The 22,835-nt window shown below is 35.4% G+C and overlaps 1 protein-coding gene and 1 pseudogene across 18 annotated transcripts in view; both read left to right on the forward strand.

The window, feature by feature from the left end:
- NRXN1 (neurexin 1) overlaps positions 1 to 22,835 on the forward strand; it is a 1,007,449-nt gene that overhangs the window by 983,773 nt on the left and 841 nt on the right. For 16 of the 18 annotated variants that reach the window (XM_039887176.1, XM_039887185.1, XM_039887177.1 and 13 more), the window contains one exon: positions 20,497 to 22,835. This exon is cut by the window's right edge and continues 841 nt beyond it. In XM_039887176.1, coding sequence (XP_039743110.1) covers positions 20,497 to 20,804 — 308 coding nt within the window. In that variant the 3' untranslated portion in view covers positions 20,805 to 22,835. The remainder of the gene's footprint in view (positions 1 to 20,496) is intronic. The other 2 variants (XM_039887183.1, XM_039887187.1) reach the window with 1 other exon arrangement.
- On the forward strand, positions 6,033 to 6,151 carry LOC120622155 (uncharacterized; annotated as a pseudogene).

Raw genomic sequence — 22,835 nt, forward strand, 5'->3', positions numbered from 1 at the left:
CCTTTCTTAAGTGTGAAGATTTCCTGTTGAGCTTTGAAAGGAGACAATGAGATATTGCCATGCTTTAAAATACCAAAAATAAAGAAATATGGCATACATTTAGAAAGATATTGGGTAGTTCTCTTCTATAGAAACATGAAATCCAGGAAGAATGAAATTATGTTTTCTTATAATTTGTGTCAAACACTTGCTTTGATAATGAAACTGGTTTCCTATGGAGTTTATTTTATTAATTATATTTCCTCAAATGATATTAGAATATTCTGACTGCCACACTAGAGGAAATATTGCCTCCATGAAGAGCCAATACGTTTATTGATTCATGTGTTCAAAGGAGCAGCAACTGCTATATTACGCTTTGGTCTACATGTCTCATCGTATCTCATTTGACTTTGACTGAATTACTCTCATCAAAAAGCCTGGAACTGGTAATAAAGTAGGAAAGACAAGAATACTTTGGACTTCTGGTCGAGATGATGGAGAGGATAAATGCTTTGCTCATCTCCTCCCACAACAACATCAAAATTACAACTAAATTATAGAACAGCCATCAATGAGAACCACTCGAAGACTAGGTGAACAGAAGTCCTATAATTAAGAATATAAAGAAGCCATGACAAGAATTGTTAGGAAGGGCATAGATGTGGAAAGGGCAGGTCCCACACCCATGATGCGGTATTTGGAAGGGTATCTCAGCTGCAGAGGTTCCCCCTGAGGAGCGAGGGGTCCCCATAACATCTGCCTGTGAAAAGCAGTGGGGATTGCATCTGATTGAGAGGGAGGGCTGCTGGAGTACCACCAATTCCTCTTGAGAGACCTGCACACAGACTCACTCGCCCTGGCCTCCAGCACAAGGGCAGCAGCTTGAAAAGTGCCAAGGATATAAGGGGAGAAACTGAATTGACTAGTTTCAGGGTGAGGGATGGAGGGGTAGGGACAACTCTTTCCAGGGAATGAAGTGCTGGCAGGTACTATTATTTCTTTGTTGAGTTCTCTTCCTACCTAGCCAGCAGGTGCAGACAGGAGCCAAATCTGAGCTCTCTGTCAACCTGTTCACTCTGTCTTGGTGATTCCGAGACCCCACCCAACTCGTGGGCCCACACAAGTGGCCTGCCTTGGTTCATGCTGCAGACTTTCCTAAAATCTCTCAAAGGTCCACGAAACCCCAAATAAGCAGTGGCTCACCTATATCTCTTGCTAAGTGGCCCTGGCATAAGCAGCAACTGGTTTCAACTTGCATTATACTCCCATCAGGTAGCTGGCCCCAAGCCTGGAATAAGTTGTGGCCAGTGTTGGCTTGGAATGTAGCTTCCACTCAGCAGCCACAAGCCTAGCAAAAGTGGTGGCTGGCTTCAGCTCACGTCGTACTGCCCACCAGATGGTTCCAAGCCTGACAGCTGGCCTCAGTTTGCACCATAGCCTCTCCCAAGCACCTCCAAGCCCAGCACTAGCCCCCACAGATCACTTTGCAGCTTCCACTAAGTGGTCCCAAGCCAAGTACAAATAGCAGCTGACCTTGCTATGCACCAGAGCTGTTTCCAAGAGGCTCCAGAACCAACAGACACAGTGGTTGGTTTCAGACCACTCCACAGTACCACCCAACTATCTCAACAAGTGACATCCCAGAAGGGAAGACTAAGCTGGCAGCAGAGCTTCGCTAAAACAACTCTCACTCTGTGCGGTCAGTTCCTGAACAACAGCTTATCCACTGTTGTCATAGCACTGATGTGCCAAAAGCAATTAAGGCTCAATTACAGCAGGAGTGCATACACAACAAACACTCCTGGAGCACCCAGCTCAAGTGACAAGGGAAATTATGTCACTGGGTCTCAAAGGACACTGTGCCAAGACTGGGAGATGTAGCAAACCTACCCAATAAATGGAAGCAAACAGCCAAAATCAAGAGACAAACGTGTTCCAAATGAAAGAAAAGGACAAAACTCCAGAAAATGAACTAAATGAAATGGAGACAAACAATCTACCAGATACAGAGTTCAAAATACTGCTTATAAGGATGCTCAGTGAACTTAGGGAAATAATGGATGGACTCAGAACCTCAATGAAGAACCAGACAGAAATGAAGAATACATTAGAGAGAATAAACAGATTAGGTGAAGCAGAGGATCATTTCATCAATCGGCATGATGAAGTATAAAAAACATCCAATTAGAACATAAAAAAAAAAATTAAAAAAATGAAGATAGTTTAAGAGTTCTCTGAAATAACATCAAATATATCCACGTTCACACCATAGGGGTAACAGAGAGAAAGAGCAAGCAAGGGATTGAAAACCTATTTGAAGAAATAATGACAGAAAACTTCCCTAATTCGGTGAAGGAAATACATACAACTCCAGGAAGTACAGAGTCCCAAACAAGATGAAGCCAAAGAGGCTCACACCAAGACAAATTATAATTAAAATGTCAAAGGGTAAAGACAAAGTGAAAATCTTAAAAGTAGCAAGATATAAGCAGTTATTTACATACAAGGGAGCTCTCATAAAAGTATCAGCTGATTTCTGAACAGAAACTTGGCAGGCCAGAAGGGAATGATACAAAATATTCAAAGTAATGAAAAGCAAAGATCTACAACTATGATTATCCAGCAAGGCTATCATTTAGAATCAAAGGAGAGAGAGAGAGTTTCCCAGACAAGAAAAAACTAAAGGGGTTCATCACCATTAAACCAATATTACAAAAAAAATATATTATAGGAACTTTTTAAAGTAGAAAATAAATTTTCAAGACTCTGAATAACAGGAAAAATAATTCTCACTGACAAAGGCAATAAAAGCAGTGGCTCAGTCAACTATGAAGCTAGTGCAAAGGTTAACCAAAAGTAGGAAGATCATGTGAAATTACAACAATAAATTAAGGAATACGCACACACACAAAGAACTAAAATTAGTGATTTTAGAATATATTCAAAGTTAAGCAACCATCAACTTAAAATAGACTGCTATAAAATTTTTGGTTTGATAACCACAAGCCAAAATCCTACAAGAGATTGATTACCAGAGATACACATGAAATAAAGAGAAAGGAATCCAAACATGACACTTTAGAAAGTTATCAGAATTCAAGGGATAAGAAAAGGACAGAATAACTACAAAAACAAAACAATAAAATGACAATAATTATATACCTATTAATTATTAAATGTAAATGGAATAAATGTTCCAATCAAATACGTCGAATGGCTGACTGGATAAGAGAACAAGACCCACATATATACCATGTATGAGAGACCCACTTCAGATCAAAAGATACACACAGATTAAAAGTAAAAAGATGGCAAAAGATATTTTATGCAAGTGGAAATTTAAAAAAACATCTGTAGTCATACTTAGACAAAATAGGCTTTAAAATAAAGGCAGTAACAAGAGACAAAGGGTAGTTTATAATGAGATAGGGATCAAACAGGAAGATATAACTTTTGCAAATATCTACACACCCAATGTAGAAGCACCTAAAAATATAAAGCGAATATTTATGGACATAAAGAAATTGACAGTAATACCATAATAGTAGGGGACTTTACCACTTATTGACGTCAATGGATAGATTATCTAGACAAAAAAGTCAACAAGGGCACTGTGGCCTTAAATGACACATTAAATCAGATGGACTTAATTGACATTTTTTAGAGCATTTCACCTGAAAAGCAGCAGAATATACATTCTTTTCAAGTGCACATGGAACATTTTTCAGGATAGACCACGTTAGGCCAGAAAAACAAGTCAATGTTTTTAAAAAATTGAAATCATACAGCATCTTCTCCAGTCACAATGGTATGAAACTAGAAACCAATTACAAGAAAACTAAAACACACACAAACACTTGGAGGCTAAATGACATGCTACTAAACAGTGAATGGCTTAACCACAAGATTGAAGAAGATTCAAAAGATATCTTGAGACAAATGAAAATGAAAACAACCTAAAATCTGGACACAGACAAAGCAGTTTTAAGAGGGATGTTTATAGAGATACAGGTGTACCTCAAGAACCCAAATAAAAAAATCTAACTTTACACCTAAAGGAATTAGAAAAAGAACAAACAAAGCCCAAAATGAGAAGAAAGGAAATAATAAAGATCACAGTGAAAAGAAATGAAATAGAGTCTAAAAAACAATAGAAAAGATCACTGGAACCATGAGCTGGTTCTCTGGAAAGATAAACAAAACTGACATACCTTTAATGAAAGTCACCATGGAAAAAGGGTGCCCAAGTAAATAAAATCAGAAATGAAAGAGAAGTGACAACTGACACAACAGAAATACAAAGGATTATAGGGAATACTATGAACAATTATATTACAAGAATTGGACAAATCGTATGAAATGGATAAATTCCTAGAAACATATGGCCTTCCAAGTTTCAGTCAGGAAGAAACTGAAAATCTGAACAGACCTATAACTATTAACAAAATCAAATTAGTAATCAAAAAATTCTCAACAAACAAAAGCCTGGACCAGATCATTTCATAGTGATTTTTATTGAACATTTAGAGTAGAATTAATACCGAGCTTTCTCAAACTACTCCAAAAACTTGAAGAGGAGGAAAGGCTCCCAAATTAATTTTATGAGGCTAGCATTGCTCTTAATGCAAAACCAGACAAACACAGAAAGAAAATTATAGGCCTATATCCCTGGTGAACAGAGATGCAAAAATTCCTCAAGAAAATATTAGCATTACTAGAGGGAAAGGGGAGAAGGGGAGGTAGATAAGGGTACAGGGAGCCAAATATATGGTGACAGAAGAAAATTTAACTTTAGATAGTGAACACATAATGCAATATACATATAACATTATTGAACTGTACACTTAAAACCTATATACTTTTATTAACCGATGTCACCCCACTAAATATAAAAAAGAAAATATTAGCAGACAGAATTCAGCAATACTTTAAGAAGATCATACACCATGATCAAGTGAGACTTTTTCTCAGTATACAAGGATGGTTCAACATCCACAAATCAATCAATGTGATACATCGCAAACAAAATGAATAAAAATCATATGGTCAGATCAGTAGATGAAGAAGAATTTGATAAAAATCCAACATCCATTTATGATAGAAACTCTCAGCGAAGTAGGAATAGATGGAACATATCTCAACATAATAAAGGCCATATATGACAAACTCACAGCTAACATACTCAATGATGAAAAGCTGAAAGATCATGAACAAGACAAAGATGTCCACTTTTACCACTTTTATTCAACATTGTATTGAAAGTCCTAGTCACAACAATCCGACAAAATAAAGTCATCCAAATTGGAAAGGAAAAAGAACTGTCATTATTTGCAGATAGCATTATACTATATAGAGAGAACCCTAAAGAATCTACCAAAAAAATACCTGTTAGAATAAATTAAGTGCCAAGATACAAAATTAGTATTGAGAAATTAGTTGCATTTCTATACACCTATAATGAACTATCAGAGAGAAATTAAGAAAACAATCTCATTTACAACTGCATTAAAAAATACCTAAGAGTAAACTTAACCAAGGAGGTAAAAGATCTATACTTAGGAAATAAGACATTGAAGGAAAAAATTAAAGATACAAATAAATGGAAGAGCATTTTTATCATTTTTAATATGGCCATACTACCCAAAGCAATCTATAGATTCAATGCAATCCCTATTAAAATACCAATGGCATTTTCGAAGAAGCAGAATAATCTTAAAATTTATATGGAACCATAAAAGGCTTCGAACGTCCAAAGCAATCTTAAGAACAAAGTTGGAAGTATCACACTACCTGATATGAAACTATACTACAAGGCTATAGTAATCAAAACAGCATGGTACTGGCTTAAAAACAGACATGTAGATTAATGGAACAGAATAGAGACCCCAGAAATAAATCCATATGTATATGGTCAATCTATGACAAAAGATGCATAAATATGCAATGGAGTAAAGACAGTCCCTTCAATAAATGGTGTTGGAAAAACTGGACAGACACATATAAAGGAGTGAAACCAGATCACTTTCTTACACTATATACAAGAAAAATTTGTCTACAGCCATGCTACCCTGAACAAGCCTGATCCCATCTGATCTCGGAAGCTAAGCAGGGTCAGGCCTGGTTAGTACTTGGGTAGGAGACCACCTTGGAAGACCAGGTGCTGTAGGTGGTAAAAAAAAAAAGGGGGGGGGATTGTAAACTGACAAGGTCCTTGTAATCTGTGAGGTCAACCAAGAGTTGCCTCGCCTAAAAAAAAAAGAATAAATTCAAAATGAATTAAAGACTTAAAAACATGAACTGAAACCATAAACTCCTAGAAGATAACATAAACAATATACTCTTTAACATCCCTCTTAGTGATATGTTTTTTGGATATGTCTCCTCAGGCAAGGGAAATAAAAATAAATAAACAAATGTTACTACATCAAACTGAAGTTTTTGCACAGTGAAGGAAACCATCAACAAAACAAAAAGACAATCCACTGAATGGGAGAAAATATTTGCCAATGATACATCTGATAAGGGGTTAATATCCAAAATACATAAAGAACTCATACAACTTAACACCAAAAACAAACAAACAAACAAACAAAAAACAACTATGCCATTAAAAAATGGGCAGCAGGCCTGAATAGACATTTCTCAAAAGAAGACATACAGAAGGCTAACAGATATGTTAAAAGATGCTCAACATCACTAATTGTCAGTGAAAAGCAATTAAAAATACAATGAGATATCACACCTCACACCTGTGAGAATGACTGTTATTAATCAACAAAAACAAGTGTTGGCAAAGATGTGGAGAAAAAGGAACCATCGTGCACTGTTGGCATGGTTGTAAATTGGTGCAGCCACTATGGAAAACAGTATGAAGTTTCCTTAAAAAATTAAAAATATAACTACCATATGACCCAGCAATTCCACTTCTGGGTATTTATCAAAAGAAATCCAAAACACTAATTCCAAAAGATATATGAACCCTTTAGTTCATTGCAGCATTATTTACAATACCTAAGATATGGAAGCAACCTAAGTGTCCCTCGAAAGATGAATAAAGAAGTAGTGTGTATGTGTGTGTATATGTACTACACACATGCACATACCACCACACGCACACATACATACACAATGGAATGTTACTCAGCCATAAAAAAAAAGAATGAAATCTCGCTATATGCAAAAATATGGTTGGACCTAGAGGGTATTATGCTAAGTGGAATAAGTCATAAAGAGAAAGACAAATATCTTACAATTTCACTTATCTTTGGAATCTAAAAACAAAATAAATGAACAAACTCATAGAGACAGAGAACAAACTGATGGTTGCCATATGGGAGGAACGTTGGTGGGATGGATGAAAAAGGTGAAAAGAGTAAGAAGTACAAATTGCCAGTTATGAAAACAATCATGAAAAAAATAAAAACCAATCATGGAGTTGTAAAGTTGTAGGGAAAATAGTCAATAATGTCGTAATAACTATGTATGGTGTCAGATAGGTACTAGATTTATCAAATGGATCACTTCATAAGTTATATAAATGTCTAATCATCATGTTGTACACCTGAAACAAATATTGTATGTAAATTGAAAAATAAATGAAACTTATAAAAATAAAGAATATTTTATTAAGTTGTTAAAAAATAATGTATTAAAGATGCCAGCATAGCCAGACCATAAATTAAATTTTAAAAATACTGGTAGAAATAGAAGTACCAATGTTGCCGCTTTTATGTGCACACTAAAATTTCACATTTCATTGAGCAAACCTTGGAAGTCAGTGTGTCTGAATTTATATCCTAATTCATCCACTTGCTGTATAATCAGAAGCAAAGCATTCTTGATTTTGTGTAATTGCTTTTGTGCATCTGCAAAATGGCATGAATGATATTAAATACTCATGACATCATCTGATAAAAGACACAATGTATGTAGAGCACTTAGCATTGAGTCTGCCACATAAAAACTTTGATAATATAAATTAGTTTTTATTAGCAGTACTAGGAAATTAATTGAGTAAACAATATCATAAATGGAAGTCAGCCTGTATCTCGAGCAAGAAGGGGAAATGTTAGTAATTGGTACTTTATCCTTTAGACAGTTTTAAGAGTACTTCTGGATTCTATCAGCATAAAACTTTTCTCAGTATCCATTGTGAAACTAGTAAGACAAGAGCGGTGTTTCAGTTGGATAAATTTAGGATGCCAGGATGGGAAGAGGGCACATATCATTTGCTGTTCTTATTTTTGGTGGAAAAAAAGATGTGGGTCTCTGCCCCACAAAACTTTAAAGAGAAAATGATTAGCTTTTCTGTCTGCTCTTATAACCCGCTTGCTCTTCCTCCTAAGACATTCAGGAATGCTCTGGGCCACAGGAGTTAACTGGCATACCCACCACACGCCCTCCCCCCATGACGGATGGCTTGTCTTCCATATTTCCCAATTCTAGGCTTGACAGGCTTCCTTCTAATGGGCTCAGTGGGGAAGCTGTCTAATCTTTCACCTCAGCTATTGCACTTTCACCAAAAAGAATGTGATCTTTTCCCAACAAAAGAAAATTGAGATGGCAATAGCTTCTCTGACAGGAATATAAAAATGATCACCTGAAGTGAGTAGACCTAGTTTTAAAATCAGGAAAACTGTACACTACCTTATTACCCAGAATGACCTGAACTTATGTAGTTGCTATACAGAACCTGATTGAAGTGCAGTGCATATAGGATCCAGCATACAACTCTGCATTTACTTCTATAGTATACCTTGGAATTCTAGATCAGGTTAGAAAGGAGGAAAAAGAGAAGTGACCAAATAATTTTTTAAAGAAACCCTAAAACCTAATCAAGAATTATCATTTCCAAGATAAGCCTTGCTGTCAGTTACTACTAAAGAGTGGTTTTAGGTGATTGATTTCATGATACTTAAAAATATATAATAAAATAAAATTTTGAAAAGAAATTTAATTTACTTTAACCATAGGAGCCAGAGAGCACCGATCCATAAAGACAGACTTTCGCGGATAAACAGAAACAAGGTCCACCTTGACAATTAATGGCCTGAAACAACATGACAATTAATGGCCTGAAACAACATGTCCTGCAATGTAAATGGCTGTTTGCCACCTGAATTTGCAGGGCCTCCATTCATGGAAGTCCCTAAATACACTGACTCCTATGGAGATAATGTCCTTAGCAGTCACTGTCAGAGTGACTGAGTCATGGCATGCAGTACATATTATAAAATTATCTACTTTTGGGACAGCTGCTGATTCAAATACCTTTTGTGTGGAAGACACAGGGAAAAAACTGGACCATCTTTTTGCATCACACTTAATCCCCCTTAGAGCACTTGCACATTTATCATCCTACCTGACCGGATCCTCACAGTGACCCTGGGAGGCAAAGAATGTATCGCCATTATGTTTTTGATTGAAAAAATGTTAGCAGAGGACAATGAACTGCCAAGGGTCATTCACCAAGTTAGATGCAGTGCCTGGACTAGAACCGAATGTCCAATATGCTTTTCACGACTGTGTAGTGCTTTCCTGAATCGGTGGGAATGCAAAATCCTTTTACTGGAAAGAACAGATGCATGGCAGGAGATGCAGTGAAATGTGTCTGGAAGAAGGAGAACTGGACAGCAGCTTATACAAGAGGCCTAAACTGTTCAGTTCTATGGGAAAGGATAAAATTGAGAATACTACCGAATTATTCTGCAGTCATAAACGCAGTCACATTGAATATATAATGCTGTAATAGACATACCTGAGTTCGAATTTTGGCTGTGGCACCTATGAAGCCTAAATAATAGAACCTGTTTGAGACACAGTTTCCTTTCCTGTAAAGTAGTGGTAACATCTATGTCACAGAGTTATTATGAGGTATAAATTATCTATTTGTGTAATTTATTTGGTTAACAACTGTTACTTTTACTGAATTATTATGTGGTAGGCAGTGAGCCTACCACATAATAATTCAGTAAAAGTAACAGTTGTTAACCAAATAAATTAAGAAAAGCAATTTAAGCCTTGCAGTGAAGTAACAGCAGCCATGTTGAACATCAGTTGACAAATCATGTGAAAATATATCTGCTAAGGGTAAATCCATGTACTAGTTAAGAAAGAGGGTTTTGATAATTCGACATATTTAAGTAAATTAACCCCAAGGTATTATGAAATCTTCCCTGGAGCTCTTCAAAAATCTGACTTTACCTATAAATTATGAAAGAGAAAAACGGTGACTGTAACTACTTCAGTCAGAGGATTGGAAGGAGTGTCGCTGCAGTATTTACGTGTACACGTGCATGCATACACACTCCCTCCTGCCCTCCTTCCCTCTCCTTTTTACTCTAGCTATAATTCCTAGTCCAGAATTGAGGATTCCCTGGAATTAATCCTCTTGTTCTGTGTAAAGATTGATTGTGAAACTTACTATATGTAAAAATGTGAAATGCATCTTAAGAAAAGTGATTTCTGAGTGTATGTATTTTGGGGTATTTTAGTCAATGAGTTGCCAGTAAAAGAAGTTATTTTACTATGGAAGAGCTTAGTTGAATAGAAATGAGTAACGGAGAGTGTCATCTACATTTCAAAATATAGCTCTTCTTGCATTTTCTGAAATGGTAATACATTTTGATGAAAAACACATACAGACTCTCCCTAGCTTTCGACCTGACTGATGAGGCCCTTTTCAACTTTGTCTAATAGCAACGGGAATTAAAAGTACCCTAGAAACTTCTGCAGCTACTCTGCTGAATGTGAGAAGAGTTCCAAGTTAGCTCTCAACTATTTGTAGTACTGTGGGTCAGATGATGCTGATGTAAATAAGGCACCTAAATGAATCAAACCAAAGACTGCTAATTTGGTTGACTGTAAATAACTTAAGGACTTTCTCATTGGAAATTAAGCACATATTGCTTAGAGGCATAGGGAAGATAAATACAGCTATGATACTTGCATTGATGCATGTCGATACCAATTTGCACAGAAGTGATTTCTGGTTTAATTAAATAAATGTTATATTTAATTAATTTTCTGACGATATTTTAGGGGTGGGAGTTAGGGAAGTGCTGAGGTAAAAATATTTTATAAGGAAGTATGCAATGATATTGCCAGTGTTTTGCTCACTATTACCTTTACTCTAAACTTTGAAATCAAAAGTTTCTCACACTCTTAATGATTGCCTACTTCCAACCTACTCCCAAAAATTTATAAATTGAGAAAAACTCCTTCCTCTAATCAGTCAAAATAACATACAGCTAGTCTGTTCAATCTTCATTAGATGTTGGAGGGTGAGGGAAATGGTAGAAAGAGAAGTAGAGTCATGGGAGACTGAAAGACTAGCAATCTAGTCCAGAAGAAATGACCCGGCAGAAATAAAACATGTCTTCTCGATTCTGTTCTCGCCATCTTTAAGCCATCCTATCTCATATCTTCCTTCTTGAGAAATCCTCTGTGGCTTTCCAGGCCGTAGCCTGTCCTAGTTGGTGCTTTCTGTCCTCCAGGCACATGATGAGTTTTGTGTGTCTCTAGCATCCTTTCCCATGCAAAACCTAGATTTCCGTTGAAGATAATGATCCTCTCAATTCCACTCTAGAAAGCCTGAGACCTTCTCTTCTTTAAGTCTCATCCCAAATACCTTCTAATCAGAGAGCCTTTTACTGATGATTCTTTCTAAAATCTCCCCTCTCATTATTATTTCTCTTAGTACCCAATTTTTATGCCTTCCTGTGTTACTGAAATTTTTAAACTTAAAATTGTCTTTTTTTTTCTTATCTTTTCTATTTTATTTCCAATATGCTGTAAGTTTTAAGAAAGTAGAACCTATAACTGTCTTGGGCACCTTGGTATCCTTAACATCTTATATGGTACCTGGCAAATTGTTGCTCAATAAATAGTAATTGAAAATGTTTAATTTTTTTCTACTTAATTTTACGTTTTCCTTTTTTCTTATCGCCATACATTAACCAATAGTAAGAACCTGGCATGACTCTTTCATACATCTTTCACCAGGTTTCTATAAACATCTATAAATACAGGTTGTTTTTCTCTCTCGCTTTATAAAAATGAAAGCATGCTATATGAATTGAACTTCCTTTTCTCTTTTCCTAATACATTATGGACATATTTCAGGTCGACAGATTTAATTCTAACTTCTGTTTTTAACTCTGTAAAAATTCTAGACTATGGGTGTGCCATAATTTATTCAACCATAACCTTGTTACCAATCTTTTGTTATCCTTTTTCTTTTCTCACAAACATCATAACAACACCTTGCAGTATTACCACCGTTTTACAATATTGTCATTTCGTTCTTCTTTATTCCTTCAAATTTGTTTTAAAAAATTCTCCTTATTTTATTTTGACTTTTATTCTAGTGAAATTGAGCATCTTGTCCTACATTTAATCTCCAGTTTGGATCTTCTGTTCTCTACTTCCCACGTGTATTTTTGTCCATTCATCTAGTGGGTTGTCTTTTTCATGTCAACTGATACATACTCTGTGTATCTTAGAGATATTAACTTTTGCTCTGTCATATGTACTACAAATATTTCCCCTCTTTCTCCTTGGCATTTGCACTTTGTTGGTGACAATTCTCTTACATAAAGTTGTTATTATTTACGGAGTCAAATATGCTGATCTCATCATGTATGACTTTATTTCATGGTCTGTAATTTGTATGTTAAGTTTCATGTCTACCTGCAAAATTTTTCTCTTTCCCACGAAACTCACTATGCTGTAGCCACTCTGACTTTTGTTTATTTTCTGAAAAGCAAGCTCTTTCCTTTCTTGAGGTCATTGCACATATTATTCCTTCTCATTAGAAGACGATTCTGCTCACTTTTCACTTGACTACTCTCCACTCATTTTCCATGTCTCGGCATAAATGTCGCAGACTCAGAAAGGTTTTCCTGACTCTGCAGTCTAAACAGAAGCTTCTGTTCTACTCCTGCATGGTATCTACCTTTTCCTTCATCATATGCATTCCAGCTATTGCCTTCAGTTTAACTGTGAGATTCTTTGTTGTATGACTTTTCCTCATCATATTTAAAGGTCCATGAGGGTGGATGTCAAGTGTGTTTGGTTATCTACTTCACCTCCAGGATCTAGTACAGTTCCTGGAACTATCACTCACTATATATTTATTAATAGAAAGAGTGAATATTCTTGGAGAAAACTTCATAAAAGACAGGGAAACCTAAGCTAAGTCTTACTAAGTAGTAGTCCGCTAGGCAGGAAGAAAACGGTCATATGAGCCAGGCATGAAGGTAGAACTTTTATCGGTATATGGGGGGTGGGGAGGCGGGGAGTGGACTAGGGGAGAGCGATAAAATTATAATTCCAATTTCCTTTGAGAAAAATGGAAGACAAATTTGAATAGGCAGCTGCGGGTGTACTGTGAGGGACCATGAGAATAGTAGTCACATAGACACTTTAGTAAACACCATAACACTTTCAAGGGTTCTAATCAAACCTTATGTAACCATGTAAAAAGTTTATGAAGTCTGCAGATGACTAAGCTGTGGACACACAGTTTACAAAGTACAGGGTAACTGAAGAACAGGATTCTGTAAATGCCATGAAGTTATGGCTTCCCCCAGCAATGAGGGAGAGGTGTGTGTTCCTCTATTAGTTTTAGTGTGCCCCAAGTCACCCAGGGCGTGATTGTCCATTGTCTTTTCTGTTTCATGTGGTGCCATTTGAGGCAGTTCCCCGCCCTAGTCGGTGCTTTCTGTCCTCCAGGCATGTGATGAGTTTTTTGTCTAGCATCCCTTCCCATGCAAAACCTAGATTTCCGGTGAAGATAATGATCCTCTCAATCCCACAGTGGTGGTCCCTGCACTTTCTTTCAAACATGTGCCTTGGCAGCTTTGAAAGTAGTAGAGGGAAATGTTAGACCCAGCAGCCATGTGGGTGAGGAAGGCTTATTGATTTCCAAGTTCTTTCTGAAACTCCAGTTCATTGGAAGGGCTAATATGTATCGGACATGTACTCTCAAGCCTTTTGTCTGACCTGCAGAAACAAACTTTGGAATGTGCAGGGCATGGGTGGAGTTGGTGGGAAGGGAGGGATTTGAAACAGTCAGAATTTGTCACTTCTATGTAAACCACACTGTGAGCTGAAATTAGTTAATACCAAATGCATCATTGCTTACCTGCTTTCTTGCAGCTGTAGCATTTAAACGTATTCTTGCGGGTGGTTGCATCCTACTTTCTTCTGACCCAAGTTGTACTGAAGCACTAAAATAGAAAAAAAATAATAAAATTTTATTTTATTTTTGGAGATGGGTGGAAGACTGTGCTAATCTTAATTCACAAACACCCCAGGAGGCTAGAATTCCAATTTTCTTTTCACAATATTAATAAAACTGGGTACTGGAAAAGTCAAATCTTTCCCCATAAATCTGAAATCATTTTCAAGGCTAGCCTAGAAATATAATAACTTCCACATCTATTAAAACACAGTACAGAACTCTGGTCTAATGAGATCATTTTACACAGCTCTTTTTCCTAGGTGGGGTGGAGAAAGAAATTGAAAATTGTTAACTTTTAATTTAATCTATGATAAAACCTGAAAGACTGTTCAAAGACTAGTGAGAAAAAAATCAATAAATGGATCTTGCCAATAGTTTTTTTAAAAGATTATTGTAACACAGGATATCCTTTATATACCCCTCCTGATCTGAAATATATAGCTCATGTTCCATTTTTTATATTGGTATGTTTTATCCTTCATTATTACTTAAGATTAGAAATCTCTTACAGTTTTTTTTCTTAAAGCTTAAAAGCTGGGTTTTCACAGTCATCAGTACATAGTGAAACCCTAGCTTCATCCTTGATGTGACAGAGTCATGGTTGATGTGCCTGTAGACTAACAATCTATATTGAAGAAATAAAACCAGCAATAAAAATTCCCTGGAAACCAGAGTCTCGCCCTACAAAGCTAACTTTGGAAACAACATAAATATAATAAGATTACAGTGAAAGAACAGCTCATCCAAGTATACAAAATAGTTTCATAAAAATGACAATTTGAATGATAAAAAGAACATCTGATGGCATGGTTATTGCCTTGGTGAACTCGTCAGTGAAAATATAAGGTCTCACCATCATCTACCAAACCTTCTTTATATGTTACAGGAATTAGGACTTTAAGCATCATTTCTCACACAGTATTGCAAAAGAATAAATCAAGAGCACTTTTATTTTTTAATAATATTTGATTGCTATGTTTCTAGCCTCAAAGAATAACCAAAGGATGCCAAACACTTTCCATTGCAAAGTGAAACCTCTTTGGAAAAATTCATTAATGTTCAAAAATTTACCTTTCAAAATGTATAGTAATTTAGAACTTGAGTTATGAATCATCTTGCTAAGTAAATATGGGCTTTATACTCTCTACTTGCCTATACTAAGGTTATGACTAGGTACAATCAAACAGTGGCAAACAGATAAATATAGGCTCCAGTGCAAAACTTAATGGCTTAATGTGCTCCTCAGATCCCCATCTGTATAATGAGCTTTTTTTTATTGATAATAAGATATTTCATTTGATAAAGCATATAATTTTATTCTGTAAACAAATTTAGAAAGTTAATTTTAAAGTAAAGCACTCCTCCAATGTAGGACACAAAGACTGTGCTCTGGTTAAACACTTGCGTTTAGACATTTTTGCCAGCAGGGGCTATTTTTTATTATGCTTTGAAGTTAAGAACTTGGCAATAAGTGTTATCACTCTTTGCCATCTTGCTGAGTAATGCACCTACCCCGACAGGCAAAGATCCTGACCCCACTGGCCTGACCTCCATTAATCTGAGAGTGAGCAGGGACACACTCACTATGCTCTCTGAGAGCCACCTTCAAGGATAAGTCATGAGCTGGGAGAGGGTTGCACAGAAGAGGTAGAGAGGGGGATGAAGTAGGAAGAATAATAGAGAGAAACATAGGGTTGATGACAGAGGACCAGAGGAGCTGGTAAGAAAGGAGGCCTGTCAAAAACAGTTATCTATAATATATATATATAGCCTAATGTGTCTCTTAAACATGTTTATCCCATGGTGTTTCTTAGCTGGACCTAAATTAGTTCCTATTTGAAGATAGGATGCTCTTTCACAGATACAGTGCCAAGGACTGTCAAAATAAAGAATATACATCAGAATAATTTCTTTTCCTGTCTTGGTAGTTTAAAATAACTATCTCAGTAAATTTAAGGATAAGTTAAAATTTTAAATATTTTACTTTTTATGCAAAGCAACAAATGCATTTATTATTCTTTTTATATGACAAGGCACTGAGATATATCTTTTGCACTTACTATGCATTTTCCACAATGGGTCATTATCTGATATAAATAAATTGGTTTTAAGGTATAATGTGGAAATAACTTAATAAGTACCCTAACACCATGCCTACCTAAGTAATCACAATATTAATTAGACAATAAAAAACAAGAACATTTATAGAGCTAGCATACAGGATTCTTGATAAATTTGGGCCAAAGCAGACCATGTGCAAGAATAGAGACCATCAGATGTTGCCACAGATTTGAGAGAGGGAGAGGAAGAGAGAGAATTAAAAATCAATTTTCATCTATCCTTTAAGATAACACTACCCATACTCGTGTCTCAGAAATATTGCCATGGCCATTTGGCTGAAAAGTGGCTTTTATGAAAGAGGTTAAAACCCTTGTAACAGTTTTGTCCTTGCCAGTAGAATCATAGCTTCTGAATCATTTAGGCAAAAATGCCAGCAAAAATCAAAAGCCTTCATATTGCCATTAAGGTGTGTTTTTCCCACGTGTAATAGACCTGCAGTTACACTTCATTCCACTTGACCCTGAGGGGTTGTGATATCACTCATCCTTCAGTAAAATGGAGATAGGATAACATGGTGAAACTTTGATAAGTAAAATAATGTATTACAGTGTTCATATAAATTATGTGTAACTCACAATGATTTTTTACTACATCCATTGAATTACTTAAATAGAAGATATATAAATGGAAATAAACACCTAGGATATTTCATCTACTCTTTTTAGCTTGTGCCCTAACCTCAAATCAAAATACATGTGCCACCACCAAAGGTAAATATTCACCTATGTCTGGTTGCATCGAGTAACCCTTACATGCCCTGGCTCTTTTGGTACCCATCATCAGTCTTACTGAAGTTTGCCATTGACCTGGGCTCTTTGTGCCTCTGGGCCCAATATAATGAATTGGCTACATTAGCTTAATTTACCTACAATACAATTAACTTTTGCATTTGAGGACTTATGCTAATTTGTATGTATTTTGTTCTTTTAGCTCCCCTCCTTTATTAACTTTTACTTGTTTGTTTTTTAAGTTGTTCTCATCACATGCTGGGTCAAAGAAAGGGTAACAGAGTGAAAGTAAATTGTAGTTCATTTATTCATTTTTTAGCACTCTGAGAAAAAACGGATACTGTTTTAATTATTTAAAATATCTGATTTCGTTTATCATGGAGTGTAAAGGGAATGCAAAATTCTTAAATCCATTAATTATATGAATTGCTTATGAATTTCTATGATTAAATTCCTTTTTTCCCAATGTCATAAATGGTTAAGAGTTAACTATTTCTTTTATATATAAGATTTTAACCAAATTATATAAGCAATTAGATTTTTTAGCCACTTCCATTAGTATCTACATTCAAATTAATATGAAATTTCCTTAGAGATTTTTCAGTGATCATCAAAACAAACTATTAATGACAGTAAGTGAAGCCACATTTATAATTCATGAATATATTTAAATTTCTCCAGCCTTTTATTGCACACCTGGGAGAGATGTCCTATTAACACTTTAGTGTATAAATACATCTGCGTTAGCACCAAAGTTAAAAAAAAATCACTTGGCCTTCAGAAGCATAAAAAGAAACAAAATTTTTAAATAATCATTTAGATATAGAAGAAATTACATATTCCAAACAGACCTATAAGAATGTCTATGGTAGTTATTAATTTTAATGTGAATCAGGGAGAAAAAGGATAAAATGTTTCTTCATTGGGTCTTGGGTTTTTGTGTTTTTTTTGATTATTAAAAAAACATGATATTTAGAATCTTTATTTACATTGGGTTACAGAGTTATTTTAAGGTCTGTATGTGACTTAAGCAGCGTTTTGGCTGGAGTTGCAAAATAAGACAAGTATTTTCCTTAAATAGGTGGTGTTTCTCACATGCTTATGTGGCAAAATTGAAGCCTCTGAGGCTTTGCTTTGGTCTTTGTGTTCTTATGCTAGTTTTAACATTAAAATGTTGTGAGTGTGCTATGAAAACATATCAGAAATATTTAAGCAAAATAAAAATAAGATTAAATTCTTGGAAAAGATACTGTATTTATGATACCAGTATCTGAGAAAGAATGTACATATATGTTTGTAGTATAGAACAGTTAAACCCTGCATTCTATTAAAACTCTCAAGTCTTACTGTCATGAACTGTATGAACAGGATTTTATCTTCATTCTTTCCATTCTCTTCTGACAAAGTTAGATAATTATAAAAATGTGTTTAAAATGAAAGCATTCCATCAGGTGTGGGGAGGAACATTTAGCTAACATTTATATAAAATCCCTTTCAGCTCTTGTGACATGATGGTAAAAGAATACTCCTCAAAACGATCAAGTAGAAAGCTGTCATTTAGTGAAAGTTAGCAGCTGAGCTAATTGGAAGACTTTAGCAAAGATGACTGTATTTGAAAGAGAAAGTGCCACCTTTGGTTTGTCAGGTAGGGGAGTAGTGACAGAGTTCCTGCAGTAGGTTCTATTCTTCTTGAGAGGAAATTAATTTCCTGTAATCAAACGCAGATTATAGTCTTTGTCTCCTTCTACCTTGGCCATAGAAGCAACTCCAAGGCTTTGTATTCAGCAACATTACATGGGCTTTTGTAAAAGGAGTGACATATTCAGCATAAAAAGGTTTTACCTGCTGCATTTTATAACTCCAGATAACAGCATATTGCTGCTTTGAGACTGAAAGCTATTACTTTGTGGTGATATTTGTAAGGCCTTATTTGGGGAAGGGAAGGAGAGTGTAGGCAGAAGAAGTCTTGGTGATGTTTGAAAATGTAATTACAAAGAAGTATAGAGAGCTATGGTTGGGAAACAATTCCCAATAACTAATAGGAACTTTTGTAGAAATACTTAAAAATAATTAATAGAAATGAAATAAAAGCACAGTTTTAGTCTTCTCAAATTGTTCAAATTTTGATGTGTGTATACACATAACTCACGCCACATATATACATATACATATATATCATATATGCAATCTGGTGATTATTTAAATTCATTATGCATAATTTACAGAGAATATGTTTTGAAAATTATAACATTTTTAGTCCATTACATCTGAAAAGTCATCTTTTTTTGTAAGATGAGGGAGGAGGTTCAGAGAACAGAAAACACAATCCATACAGAAAAATGACCTACGGTCAGAGATGGGATAGAATCTTCTCTCTCCATATTTCCTATTTTTTTAAAATTCTTTCAAAAAAATTTTAAGTGTATTATGTAGAGGAAAAGAGTCACCCCTTCGCCTCCGCTAATCTGTAAGTTAAACACCAGGATGTTTTCTCCCTATCTATGGTCAATTTCAGTGCCTAATGAGGCCGTGAAGAAATTGATGCACCCTATAATCCATTCCTTATTCCCAAGGAAGAGCTTTTATACTCTTTATACTTTGGTAAGACTGAATGAGGGTTTTACAGTTGAATAAAAGTGACCTAGCCAGTCCTTTATTTGTTATCATCCACTAGGTACTGAACTTTGACTCAAAACCAATCTAGATCATCTATAAAACATAAAAATATTTTCTTATTTTATTCTCCCAAATTTAGTCTTGATGATCACTCGATCACTACCAATGGATGAATAATATGCATGTATATTTTTGTAAACAAATAAACCTCCAACAGAAAAGGAATTAGTTCTGTTTTAGTTTGTAAAGATGTGACTAAAATCACACTTTTACGAGCAGGCAATTAGACCATTCGAAATGACTGTGTTATATTATTGTTCAATACTGTATTCATTATGCATGAGGCAATCTGATTGCTTAAATAATCCCAAATTTAGCTATCCTGATTCAGAGTCTAGAGTTATCCCTAAATACTCTGTATCAATATCTTAAAGTGATATCTTCTAATATTATAAGGTAGGGTCCTTATGATTTTATTTTCAATGTTGGATTTGTGGTTTTTCACCTAACACATCAACATGGCCCTTTGTTTGGGCCTGCACTAACAAGATCTTATTAACAAAATTGATCTCTGAGAAAGAAAACGTGACAACCTCTTCCCCAAGTGCTTGAATTCACAGTCCCTAGTTTTTAGGGACCATGATGCACAGAGATGGCCACATTTAACAGCACTATACATTTCCTGAAGTAGTAGGTGCTATTCCATTAGACACAGAAATAGATGGTAAATGATAATATAGGTCTCAAGCATTCAGTGAACTCAGTAATCACTTTGTGTTTCTATTCTCATTCTCTTTCCTACAGCCAACCCAACCAGGGCAGGCGGGAGAGAGCCATACCCAGGCTCAGCAGAAGTGATTCGGGAGTCCAGCAGCACCACGGGCATGGTGGTGGGGATTGTAGCTGCTGCTGCCCTGTGCATCCTCATCCTCCTCTATGCCATGTACAAGTACAGAAACCGGGATGAAGGCTCATACCATGTGGACGAGAGTCGAAACTACATCAGTAACTCAGCACAGTCCAATGGGGCCGTTGTAAAGGAAAAACAACCCAGCAGTGCGAAAAGCGCCAACAAAAATAAGAAAAACAAGGATAAAGAGTATTACGTCTGATCCCAAGATCTTAAAAAGACCCTTGTATAGAAATAGTCTTCATTTTATCTGAGACATAATAGAAACTTATTTACTTTCCTTTTTACGAAGCACATACAAAAGAAGACAGGGAATGCAATCAGGAAGGAAAGACTGTTTTTAAAAAATAAAAACAAGTATCTCATGCTCTTGTTTCTCCAAAAAAGAAAAAAAAGAAAAAAAAAAAAAACAGGGGCCAATAAATTCCCTAACATCCACAGTGTTTTCATTTACTCTGCCTGTCTTTATGTTGCTGGAACATTTCTAAAAGACAGTGATGACTGCACGCATTCATAAAGCAAAGGAGTATTACAACATCAAGGCACAACACAAAAACAACACAAAACACAACACACAAAAAAAAGAAGCTACCTATGATCCTGGATTTAGCCAAAGTGCTAGCGCTTTCCTGAGAAGTCAGTTAGTCCCATTGCCAGAGAAGACTATGTCATGTTGAGTGACTCGACCTGCAAACCTTTAAGAGTTTGCCACCTGGCGCTACTGGAGCAGTGGTTGGAACTTGCATTTGAAACAAAGTGCTGGCTTTTTTGAAGACTTGTGTAGGAACACATTCAAAAAGCCCCTTTCTGGTTGTGAGGTAAAAAAAAAAAAAGTTATGGAGGCCTTATTTTCAACAATGTGAAATATAAGGCACATTTTCACACTAAAATTTCAAAACAAAAAATAAGAGGGCATAGATGCAATCACTGGGAAATTTTCATGCACGCTTAATATGTTATTACATATGTTTATATAAAATCCATCTCTGTGTGCTTTCTGGACTGTGGTAAGTGACGTTTTATAGCCTGTTGTATAGAAAATGCAAAATATATCTGCTCTTCAGCCATTTTTGGTAAATTCAATGTTATAAGTGTTGCTAAGTATAGGGAGTTTTATGACATCAGAGCAACAATTAAACAATTATTTCAGGGTTTTTCTCTTTTTTTTGCCACCATTATAAATTGCCACAATTACTTTTTTAAATAAAATTATGATGTAGTGTTTATTCTAAGAAAGATATGTATGAATGTATATAAAAAGATTCAGCTACTTTTTTTTTCTTACATGTACAGCCTTCATTCTGTTGCAATTAATTTTTAGTATTTGTATGAAAGATGTGAATTAGAAAGTAAAATATATACATATGTATCTTATAACCTTTTTTCTCCCCCAAATACTCACATTTCCCACATACATTCATTATTCACAATCACAAATACACACAAACATCCACACACACATACACACATGAATCCAGAGGAATCCATCAGATATGATGGAAGACCCAAACATACGTATAATAGCAAATATTTACTGACGAATTGAAAAGGAGGAAAGAGGATAGTTGTGCCAAGGTATTGATGACAAATAGGGTGATTTGCTTCATTGAGATCATGCTCCCAAGAAACTCCGAGAGGATTTTAGTCTCTAATGAAATGGAACCTTTTCTTATCAAATAGAATATCAATGGTATCTCACTGCATGAATATGAATCGTTATGTGGGGAGGTTAGAAAAGCAAAATTGGTTGATCTATACCTTAACCCTGGCTGCTGCAATTGAAAATTTCATTTCCAATAAAATATATATTTTTTCTTGGAACCTGATGTGCATGATAAACATTTTGGAAAGTAAACACTTTCTCAACTAAGAAAGTATTTTCAGTAATTTTTGACTCTGTATTACTCTCCTTTTAAAAAATCATTCTCTATCTGTTGATTATTGACTATTTTAACTTTTCTGGTTTTAGATATATATCATTAAACATAGTTTCAGTTTAACACATTAAGTAGTAGGAAAGTATAAATCATACACTTGTTTTTGCATATTGTTTCAATGATGTTTATAGCAATAAATTATCAGTATGAGAAGGTAATGCAAGGAAATGCATTATTAGATTAGAAGATGGTGCCTCAGTGAAAATTGGTCGCATTACTTTAACATCTCCTAAAATGATATTAGATTTCATAGAAGAGAATACCTTTACAATTAGCTTTAATCAGCAAAGGCAAAA

This window comes from Pteropus medius, unplaced genomic scaffold (genome assembly GCF_902729225.1).
Source record: "Pteropus medius unplaced genomic scaffold, Ma_sr-lr_union100, whole genome shotgun sequence".
NCBI lineage: Eukaryota > Metazoa > Chordata > Mammalia > Chiroptera > Pteropodidae > Pteropus > Pteropus medius.